The 12337-nt window shown below is 36.3% G+C and overlaps 1 protein-coding gene across 1 annotated transcript in view; it reads left to right on the top strand.

Moving 5' to 3' along the window:
• NPFFR1 (neuropeptide FF receptor 1) overlaps window positions 1-10855 on the top strand; it is an 81994-nt gene extending 71139 nt beyond the window's left edge. Inside the window, exon 4 of the mRNA XM_072424469.1 lies at window positions 5608-10855. Within this exon, the coding sequence (XP_072280570.1) occupies window positions 5608-6496 (889 nt within the window). The 3' untranslated portion in view covers window positions 6497-10855. The remainder of the gene's footprint in view (window positions 1-5607) is intronic.
• The last annotated feature ends 1482 nt before the right edge of the window (window positions 10856-12337 follow it).

Below are 12337 nucleotides of genomic sequence, written 5' to 3'. Positions count from 1 at the left end.
TAATAAACTGATGAAACTGCTAACAGCCAGAACAGGATTGCCTAACAGCCAAGTTCGCCTTGATAAGCATCAAGAGATTTGGTCCCACTGGGAGCAGTTACAACCGTCGCCTACCTGAAATTTCTACCATTACAATATGAAGGATCCCGATAGCACTATATACCTAAAAAAAACAGTTATCTTGTTTTATTGGTAATACGGGAATCCTGTTGTTACGTAGACAACAATATTCCTCTTGAGGACCGTTAACCACAAATAGTTGTATTAGTTAGAATGTTGATCTTTTACAGGTTGATATTCAAAAATCCGCCCATCGATAATCCTGTTCCTTCAGATTTCCGGCATGGATTTTGGAGTGCATTTTCAAATTTACACTGTTTTCTGGAGGTGAATGCACCGCATGGTGCAGCATCGCCCTACCTGCAAAATAGTGGGCAGAGTCTCCCAGGATACCATTGTCACATCCTGGGAGGCTTTGGCTGCTCCGAGATTGGGCATGCACAGAAGGAGCCTTTTCTTTATTGGGAGTAAAAACATGCCAATCTCACGCATGTGCAGTGAGATTGGCACTCCCCCCATCTACGTCACTTAATCTTGCGCCTGTGCAGTGCGGGATCAGGTCACGTACGAAGAAGAACCTGGAAGCAGAGGGAACAAAATAGCTGTGCCCAGCATTTCCTTCCCCTGATGGATCGTCTGACCTGCAAGATTAAAGGTGTGATTTTTTTTTTAAATGATTTTCTGCATTGACAGTAAGCATATAGAAATAGACTGTCAGGGTTTTCAAATTTCCTGCTCTATCCAAAATGACAAAAAAAAAAAGTTTTGCATTCATTTTAAGAAACCTTTTGGAAGGTGGTTAGGTGGTTATTAAACCTCCCTCTCTTACAACCACAAGGGATGAGTGTAACAGTTGTAATTCCTATATACATCTACATACAACAGTATGAGGTTTATTCAGACTAGCTTTAGCCCTGCAGATACCCCCAACCACTCCTGTGTCTTCTTCCTAAGGCCAGATGCTGCATGCGGCCAATTCTGTGAATTCAGTAACAGCACTGCTTCACAGGCATGGGGTTTAAAACTAGTCTCAACAAGACCTAAGAGCTGTGACAATTCAGAATTCTGCCCTAGTTCTAGCATAAACAGCTAAATGAAAAACCTGTATGATGTATTTCCTTAAAAAAATGAAAAGTAGGCTACATTTATAGAAATATAGTATAAAGTATAGTGTTTAACAAAAATCCTGGTTAATAATAAATAGCGAAATTGTGATCCCGGAAGGATTTCCCTTTTACTTCTTAAAGTATATGGGACCTCATTTTAACTTTTTTTTCCTCTGTGTAGGTAAGAATGCAAAGTTTTTAGTAAATGAATAATGAGCTGTTTATCATGAATATTTAAGTCCATTTCATGCTCCCAAAATCTGGCAACATCTAAGGGCCTGATTTATTAAAGCTCTCCAAGGCTGGAAAGGATACACTTTTATCAGTAAAGCGGGGTGATCCAACAACCCCCTGGAATGGATCTGGTCAAGAATTCAAAACGTTTGCTATAAAATAGCAAATAAAGAAAATTATTTCAGGTTTGCTGGATCACCCAGCTTAACTAAGGAAAGTGTATTCTCTCCAGCCTTGGAGAGCTTTAATAAATTAGACCCTAAATGTCCATTTAAAAGATGGACAGCTGTGAATAATGGAACTCTGTGTGAATGACAGGGTCAGGGGTGCACACTTCATACGAAGACTCTTACTTACTTCTTGCTATTTTACTTCTCTTACTTCTTGCTATTTTATAATGCATATGAATTTAATGTAAACTGAAAGCAGGCAGCATAGTATATAGCACAGAAAATAAATTTTACTGGAGACTAGCCAGGCTCTTAAAACAGCTATATTGCTGAAATATATATTTTAGTTTTCTTTTATGTTTTTGTTTTCCTCTCGGAGTCAGCTGATGGGTAACCCTCTGCTTCTACATCATCCTGCACAGATCTGAATATTTCCTGAACAGCTGACCTTTAACTCAGCATTTTCATTATGACAAATTGCCTAGTTCCGTAGGTCACAAATATAACAGAATCCAGTGCCTGAACATTTGAAATAAATAATATTAGTGATAAGAATTATAATTTTTATTGATTTACCTGACCAGAGGTTGTGATTTACTTTAATATGCTATGGATTTTCATGTAATAAAAATGTAAAAGACACAAAATTGCAGGGGTATTCATATCTCCACAGATAAATCAATAAAAAAATACAATACATTAACAAGTTATGCCTCCTCTGTTACAATTTTGAAGTAGCTTGTCTTGCATAAGCCAACTGTAAGATGTTGTATCAATATACCATTCAAGATTGATTGTGGATGTGACAAGAGTCTTTCCAGCTATGAGCAGATATATTAGTGTGGAGCTTCCTTTTCATATGTGCAATTATTTTCTCTGCCACTTCATGCAGGTTACAGTTTTATTAAAGTGTTGATGCAAATTATTGCAGGGTAAATAACATGATGTACAGGGTAAAGTTTATATGAAACCACTGGGTATATACAACTACTTTTTTTTCCAACTAGCCAAGCAGAACCAATGCTGTAATTGCCATGATGATTATGTTTCCCAGTGGCAGATAGCTAGTTTTAGGGTTATTTTCAATAGATTGCCATTCCCTTTTTGGTATTATGTAAACGTGCAACTAAGAGAAAATAACAAAATGTACTTTGTTCTTTCGGTGGTTTATACATGGAAATAAAACACTGTATCTTGTGAACTTTCTTTTTCATTGCCTAGCTCATTACTGCAAGTTGTAGTATACGTTTTATTACTAGAAATGTCTTACAATATACAACATACAATATACAATAGCATTCAAGTAAAATTTCTGCTAAACTTAGTATTGTGCAATGCTAAATTAACCACAAAACCGATCACTTCATTCTGCAACACCTATTGAACAGCTACCCCCTCTATCGGTATAATTGTCTATATTTTTTTGAATAGCAAATCTTTAGTGGATCTTTATTGCCTGTGTTTATGGCTTAAAATGAGTAAAATTATTTTTTCAAAGGAATGTGTTTTTTTTAAATCTAAGACAGTGAAAAAAAGAGTAATTTATCTTATGAGTTATACCCTTAGAGTTTCTGGTGCAGGCGTTGACCCAGGGTCACAATCACCCTAAAGCTATGCATATGTGTCAGTAAATAGAAAATCTGACATGTGTACTGCGGTCCCTCATTTTCATTTCCCGAGACAATCCTCTGATGTCCATCGGACTTCTGTATGAGGCCTAAGTGTTTATGCTATTCCAAATCCCCTCACAACACACGCACTAACACAAAATAAAGAATATGAAGATTTTTCTGATTATTGGCGTTTTCTTTGCCACAGCAACTGTAAGAAAGTGTGATTACAGAGTAGCAATAAAAGCAATGTACATGGCTACAAGACTTCAGAATCTGTGGTCCAAGGCTGGCATGTGTAGGTCACTGGTGGAAATAGGCAGGTTGAATCCTAAAATACCTGTTCGTATACCTCTGGGTCCAAGAGAATCATCAGTGTTTGTCAACCAGGGTTCCTCCAGACGTTGCCAAGGGTTCTTTTAATAATAGATACCAATGGCTATCTGTAAGGGTTTTTTGGCTATCTGTAAGGGTGGCAGCCTTCCCACTGACCATGTAAGAAGTATTCTGCCTTCTAACCACCACATTAAAGTTCTGTGTATGTAGTAATTATAAAGGAGGTTCCCTGAATATATAATAATATTTTCCCATGTTAAAAAGATAGAGAAACACTGTAACACATAGTAATACAAGTATTGAGCCAGGTTAGTGTTAGCTACTGAACTGACAAATAAACCTAAAATATAGAACAATATGCAATGACTCTTAAAACTAAGAACAAGGAATGAAAAATAAAAACCCTAAACTTTCTACATGAATAGTTTTGATGGAAGTTAGTCAGATTAATCAGACAAATGCAGATGAAAAAAACATAAACAATGTATGAAAAGCACACTAGTAGTTAGATTAAAAGGATCAACATCTCAAAATAATAATCAGAAAAGTTCCGTACATAAACCTTTACCTTTTGATTTTTCACAAAGAATAGTTTTAGAAGTGCAAGTTATTTGACTTATTATTATACTAATTGGCAAGCCCGCTATGATGTTTTTAAGCTCTTAGTATCGGTGTCATATGTTTATGTGATTAATAGGCCGCCTGTTGCTACGAAGATTTCAGAAAATAGAAAAACACATTTAGTAATTTTGTATTATTTACAGTGAGAATTGTTTCTCTATCTGCTGTGAGCTCCAGCATGCAAAACAAGTTTACAATTTTTTCATACCTTATCTTTATATAATACAAGAATTTGCAGTATACTTTATATTTTTTAGTAATAATAATGTATTCCATCAGTAAACACATGTTATTGGAGATGCTTTGTAGTCATTTTTGTAGTGTTTGACATTTTCTATGTAAATATTTTGTCAGTGCTGAACTGTATGTTGGCATTACATCTGTTTTCTCCCTTCTGTGCTCTTCACCAGCTCCCTATAATGACGAGCTTCCAGCAATCCTAACACAGGGTTTTCAGGAACATAATTGTCTCTGGGACCTCACTGCCAACCAGTCTCTTGATGTACAGATTAACAATTTGTGCAGCAATTATATCACTAGTGGCTTGGAAAGCATTCTTAACTGTATATGCTCAAGAACTGATGTGGGCAGATAGTTTTGATGTAGCACATATCTATTATTTTGGCTGAAAAAAATATTAATCAGTAAATGCAAATAACAAGCGCACTGGCAGGTTTTCTGTGTATGTGTATATTTTGCTTACAATATCAGACACTTAACTGCAGTGAATGTTATGTTTACCTGATAAATATAACTGCAGTGTATAGCTAGAAGTGCTTTTGTAGGTGCCATGAAACTGGAAATTCTTGCATAGTGGCATATAGAATCCACAACAGCAAAACAGGTTAATGTAGACAAATTTTTTGTAATGTTATATATGTGAAAGCATATAACTGTAATGTATAGATATCAATTTCTTTCAAACGACCATCAACTAGTAAATTCTAACATAGTAGCAAAACATGTTTTTTGCAATGTTATATATGTCCTCTTAGTTTGTATGTTACTGGGATTGTATAACAAATGGAAACTACTCATCAATGTATACTTTTTATTGTTTCTAAAGGCCTCGGTAAAGTTTTATGCTACCTTGCATTAAAGAGATTGCATAGAAGAGGAAATCTTTATATGTAACCTAAAATGTATGATGTTTTTTAATAAGCTGTACCTGGTATGTGAGATGCCTAGGATTTCTTGGTTTACAGCCTCATAGCTGTATACTGTACATGAAGAGAGAAATGAAGGGTACTGATGCCTCTGCTCTTCTAGTTTTAAGTGAACTGAAATGGGGTCAGTTGACATTACTGCTATATTGTACACAATGCTGAAGAAAAGCTTATCTCTATATTACTACTTAAACCAGATAGATTTACAAATTTTGTTATGCTGATTCTTGTACAAATGTGTATATGATTTCCTTTACCAATATTATCTACAACAAGTAACATCCATTTTTTTTTGCCTTGACAGGTTCCGCTGCATTGTCTATCCCTTCAGGCAGAAGCTAACTCTAAGAAAAGCCATCTTCACCATCATTGTTATTTGGGTTCTAGCCCTGATTATTATGTGCCCATCAGCAGTCACTCTTACCGTGACCAGGGATGACTATCATTTTATGGTAGATGACTACAATAACTTCTACCCTCTCTACTCATGCTGGGAAGCTTGGCCAGACAAGGAAATGCGTAAAATATACACAACAGTTCTTTTTTCCCATATTTACTTGGCTCCTCTCACTTTGATTGTTATCATGTACGCTCGCATCGCATTCAAACTTTTTAAGTCTTCTGCCCCTATTCGAGGATCTGTATCTGAAGAAAATGAAGGTCGAAGAGTTTCCAAAAGGAAAGTAAGGGTAATAAACATGCTGATAATGGTAGCATTGTTTTTCACATTGTCCTGGCTCCCCCTCTGGACCCTTATGTTGCTTACAGATTATGGAAATCTCAATGATTATCAGTTGAACATAATTGCTGTGTATATTTTTCCTTTTGCCCACTGGTTAGCCTTCTTCAACAGTAGCGTCAATCCTATCATTTATGGGTATTTTAATGAGAACTTTCGACGGGGTTTCCAGGAAGCCTTTAAAGTACAGTTCTGCTCAATGAACCGGGAGCATAAGGAAACATATTCAGAAAGAAAGAACAGTGGGTTTGTATTTGGAGTACGTAACCGGATCTTTGTGGAAGTACAACCCAGTGATTCAGCTCAAGGTTCAGACTCATGTAACAGTACCACTGCCAAAGGTGGTATGTTCTCATTAAGGAGTGGAAGAATTGCTCACCATGGGTTGGTGGTTGAAGAATTGGACAATAAAAGTTCCAATAATACTGTCAGCATACCAGCATGGGATATATGAGAATAAATATTCCTCACAGAGCACAAGCAGGACAATGTAAATACTATGTTGAGAGAGGGCTCATCCAAATAAACATTACTGGATATATTTCATATCAGAGTATAAAGTTCTTTTCAGTGGAAACTACATATATTTCGGACCAGTCTAAAGATATATTTTAAGTGATAAATGTTATCAACATTTGATGAGATTTTCATATACCATTATCATAGTGGTTACAGTATGTTGTTAAACACATCTCAGTGAGTTTTTGATGAAATATGGTGTTCTAAAAGCTGTTTAGTATAAAGAAAAATCATAAAATATATCATTTTACCAATTTTAATGAAAGAACATCACTCATAAAAAGGTAACCAAGCTTATCCTCTCTGCTGTGCAATGCAGAGAGCCACGTAGGGCCAGTGGGACCACTCTGTTATTACATATGTAAAAAACGCATCTGGACTTTTGTTCTTAATTTTAAAGATTTGCCTAATATTTATAGTTACAACCTGCAAATTATTAAATACATACCTGTACATCGGGTGTCAGTCAACCTTGGATAGTTTTTTCCAGGAATTTGTATAAGGTTACCAATCTTCAAGGAAATCCTACTTTTACTTCTATAGCTTATTCTTTTATCGGAGATAAAAGACAAGAGTTAAATATTTTGTGGTCCAAACAATACACTGGTGAAGCCTGTTTGAAAAAAAAATGGTGAGTCATGTTAAATAATATTGATATTAATATGACATACATCATATTAATATGACATACATCTTTTCTGTGTTGTATTCATTCCATAAATGTATTTTGAATCACCGTTCAATTGATTTATAAAAGTGGAGTTGCATCCAACTACAAAAAGCATGTCAAATTTTCAGTGCTGGTTAGTAAAATCCCAGAAATATGGCAAAAGGTTCAAACCCAAAATACACAGTTTACCCCAATATGCAGTAGAGATAGTGGATATGACAAATAATAATTAATATAATGGAAGCAAATCGTTTCATTAAACATTCTTCTGTTTTCATCATTGTGCCAGGAGCCCCAGTAACTAAAGAAGTACTTTGATTTGCTATTAAATGTAAATGTGGGCTGCTGGTTCACTTATAACTTGTCAATCTGCACTTAGTTATACCTGTTCCTGCCTAGTGGGGGGAAGGGGGGTGCATGAAGCACAAATAAGGCAAGACTAGACTCAGCCAGGGAAGGTAAAGTAAGTTTGTGTATTGCATTAGTGAATTTGGTACTTGTTTAGGCTGTGATTCTGGAGCCTTTATTGTACTTTAGGAGTGGCTCCTCAGGTTAAAGTTAAGATTTTAGGTTTGTGTACTAAATTACTTTGATTTATAGGCTGTTAGGACGATCATGGAGACAGTGACATTACCAGGGTAATGTGGGGGATACTGCACTAGGTGACACACAGGTCTGCCCAACCCATTTAGACTTTGTTGCAAAGAGATTGGGCCTATGTGTTCTGTCTCCCAATTTCTTTGATACCACTGTATCACTAGACAAAATGCCATTTGAATTTCTTAATGGGAGCAGGTAGTATTCCATATTGTGTTGGTGGGTTAATCAGAAATATTTAGGGACTGTATCTCTAGATTTTGATGTGCTGCCAAAATTCCACCAGACATTGTTATCAAGTAGCAGATAGTAACAATGTTGCTTGGATGCTGCCACACAGAGAAGTATGTATGTTTCTTTTGCGTATGCTGGTGTTCCAACTGAATACTTGCTGACTAACCTTAACCAGTTCCTGGTGGACAACCTTAAACTGCCAATCATGGCTAAATGTTGGCTAATCATGGTGGCTAAATGTAATCCTTTTCTTACCAGTGCTTAACCTTAAAGGTCTGTTGTCCAACCTTAACCCCCCTTGTCTCTAACAATAACCCCAATATACCCAGTACCTAACCTTAACCTGTCTAGTGCCTAATATGTATATGCACTGTGTATGTGGTATATGTGTGTATATAGTGTACTTGGGGCTTTTACTGTGCGGGCGTGGAAGTGAAAGAAGTCATAGTATGTGCTGTACACTAGGATGTATGTACTCCTGACCCCTGCACTCAATATGTTACATACCCCTGTCTCCCACACTATGTACATTACATGTACCTGACCCCTTCACTATGTACATTACAAAAACCTGACCCCTTCATTCTGTGTATTTTGCACTCTTGACCCAGAGCAGAGTAGGCTCAGGTTTTATTGATCCACTTACCTTTAATCACCTTCCAATATAAGTACATTTTTCCACACCTGTCAACTGCCATGGCCAACTACATTTTCTTTACACCCCTTGACATATTGGGGGTCATACCACGTGTTCCCACCACTGGTTTACACCAACCTTAGTGACATAAGGATAAGTTGAGACATATGTGCACACATCTTTTGGTACATTATTTTTCTTTGGAAATCTTTATTATTTTAAACCTGACTGTACTGTACTATACTGTGCATAAGCAGCTTTTACATAACAGACCCCAATAGAAATATTATCATATAAAAGGCTTGTTCCGGGCATCTCATTAGGGCCACGCATGTGCAGAATAAAGTGACCTGTGAAGTTGCATGCTGGTTTGAGTTCTGTAGTGAAATCTGTACACAGCATAGGGGGAGCAAAGGAATGCAATTTTTCGAAATATTTGCTATACATTTTGACAATCATTAATGCTGACCTTTGTGGACAAAATTATAGGCGCTGTTATCCCCGAGTTGTGCAATTTACTTGAAAAGTCTGAGCTCTTGCCGTGCATAGTTACTTAAGGTCAGGTAGTAACACCAAGTGTTGAAAAGGTTATGTTAATAAGCCAAGCTACATTATTATTGCATTCCTAATTTAACATGTGCTCCCTGTTTTCTATGTTCACATTGACACTACCAATATATTTTAATACAGAAATTTGTAACTGAAAATCAATGCCTATATAGCTTAATAAACGGACTTACAGCTAGGCATAGGCTGGAGGAGACTTGATAAGTCTGATGCCTATTGATGTGCTTGCAGAGGTATCCAACGACCATGCACAATCAACTATACATTTTAATTTTTAGGTGTCAGTATATTTGTAATGCGTTGATTTGTATTGTATATTTTTGATACATTTGTGTTCCTGCTGATGACAAGGGTAGCTTAAAAAACACATGATTGGTAAAATAGATGTAAAAACATAAAAGTGTGCAAATAAACAGTCCAGGCTAAAGTTCTAAGAAGGCTTCCTTTACATGAGGATTACATTTGCAGGCTGGCTATACAAATGTCTTGTGATTCCTGCATTGCTAAAGCAATATTGTAATTGGTATTAGAACTAAAATCTTGGGGAACAAAGTTTCTTGTTCACAGCCACAGTAATCCATTATTTTCTTTACAAAGTTGAAGCCTTTATGAGTTTTTTTCTTCACGGTTCATGATAAATGATTATAGAGTTCCACATCTGGATCAGACAATACATAATGAACCTTTTTTTCCCACAAGAAAAAGCTGGCAGAAATACATGAGCTTTTGTGCTGGAGACAGTTATATTTTTAAAATATATAGATGATACCTGGAGAGCTAGAGAACCTACTTTAGCTTCTAGATTACATTTGTAAAAAGCGTTGTCACTGTAAAACTCTTCTTTAAAAACGGATTGCTTATTTGATGAATGGCTTCCTACTTTATCATGGTGTGGTGACTTGCACATTTGCCTGCCCTTAAGATGAGACTGAGCGGTGCATAAATAACATTTGATGAGAAGTATCAATAACTACTCTTTGCAGCAAACCACTAAGGATGAAGAAGTGGGTCATTGCATGCAAAACGCATTTGGAACTGTTTTTTGATGTTTTGTCTTATTTTGGAATGCTCAACATTGTTACAACCTTGAACTTTTTATGTTGCTTTTTGAATGAAAATGTACTAATTGTTTTATAAAGTTATTTGTTTTAATGTACTGAATAAACCATTGGTGTTTTGACGCGCCACAAAATTCCCTCCATTTTGGTTCTACCACCTGATGATAAAGCCATGGGCCTTTAATTTCATAGTACTCCCCAAAAAAGTGGCAAGCCGTTTGCTAATCTATGGGGGATCGTTTTGTGTAAGGAAGTATTCTTTAAAGACACCACCAGACTATATGGGGTCAATCCTACACTGTTGCCTTTTGGTCTTTATCACAATCCAACATTGTCAGTCTATCACTTGCTGTCGAACTACCAAAATGATTTGGTAATGATGATGACATTAGCTAATTTACACAACAACCAAAATTATGGAAAATACCAGATCTGTTATTTTTATCTATTATTCAGATATTCCACCTAAACATACACAAGCAATAATTCATTAATCGCCATGCATCCTGCATGCAATTTACCATTATCTTTAAACTTTGAAATACGTTACCTATTTGCAGTAAAGACATCTTTGTAATCTCCATGCTGTAAATTGTGTGCAATGCTTATCAGCCCCAAGAATGTTACCTGCTGCTACCTTCTTTTCAAATATGATAGTAAAGTGAATAGAGAAGAGAATTACAACAATATTCCTTCGTCATGCTGCGTTTTGATGAGCATTTTTTCCAGGTAGTTGAAAAAATCATGACAGCTCCTGTAGATGTGGTAGATTGAACCCCCCCACCCCACCCCCTTTTTCAGTGATTACCTTTGACAAGACACATTTTTTTTGTATGCCATCCGCAAAGAAAGGGTTTACCTATAAACAAACATTAACATTATAAATATAGGACTAAATACTTATGCTGGCCAAGTAAATTCAAAAGGTCTGATTTATTAAAACTCTCTGTGACTAGAAAAGATAGCACTGGTCAACAAACATTTTCTTGCCAAACAGGTTAAAGTCATTTTAGGTTAATTTGACGCACAGATTCCACATATGGTATTGGTTTTGCTAAATTGCCTCTAGTTTTTGAAATAATGGCCTCAATAATAACTTCATAGAAAACTAATGAAACATGAAAATTAAACAAAATGAAAATAGATATGCCTACGTATACACAATTACATTTTTGTACATTTTGAATAATACTTAGTGTATTATATTCTTTATTCAGTATATTTACAGACTAATCACAAAGAAGTCATTGAAAAACTCAGTTTGTATGATTTCCCTTTTATGCTGATGATCAGGACAATCATGTTGAAGGCACCAGCAGTAGTCTGTCATCATGTGTCTATCCCATCTGCCCTGATACCTTTCTTCCATCACCCTATATGATCATATCATATCTTGATGGGACCTCTGCCCTTGTTCCTCACTGAAATCGTCAAGGTTTTCTGGAAATGTTTGCGAATTGCTATGGAGATAGTGTACCTTTATGCTCAAAGTAGCACCCAAATTTTTAAAGTTTAACCCCCTGAGTAGTAACCCAGAGTGACACTCGGGGTAAAAAAAAGATGCTGAGAGCAGTAACCCCGAGTCACACGTAGCTAAAACAATAGAAAACAATAGTAAATACAGCCTTACCAGATCCGCCGTTTTGTTAAGTGACCAATTGGAATTGATGCATAGCAGTTGCCATTATGCAGTAAAACAGATTTCAAGCTTGGAGTGGAACTGTCTATGAAGAGCCGCCAGTCTTCTACTCGGTATTCTGGTACTCCCATATGGGGTAGTAGTCCAGGGATGTTACAACAGTACACAAAGTCTCCATCTTCGCTGAAATATGGTAGAAGTGTCACCTCTCCTGTACTATAAACCGTTATTTTAACTTCCCGTCTCAGACAGTTCTTTTCTTTTAGCCTGGATGCTTGTTTTGACAGACTTAGGTCACGTATTAAATCATTGAGCTCTACTTGGGAGAACTGCTGGCTTGATGAAAAACTTCCTTCATATTCACTTCCACTGCT

Source organism: Pyxicephalus adspersus, chromosome 10, assembly GCF_032062135.1.
Source record: "Pyxicephalus adspersus chromosome 10, UCB_Pads_2.0, whole genome shotgun sequence".
In the NCBI taxonomy this organism is placed as follows: domain Eukaryota; kingdom Metazoa; phylum Chordata; class Amphibia; order Anura; family Pyxicephalidae; genus Pyxicephalus; species Pyxicephalus adspersus.
This window is presented reverse-complemented; position numbering and strand designations above follow the sequence as displayed.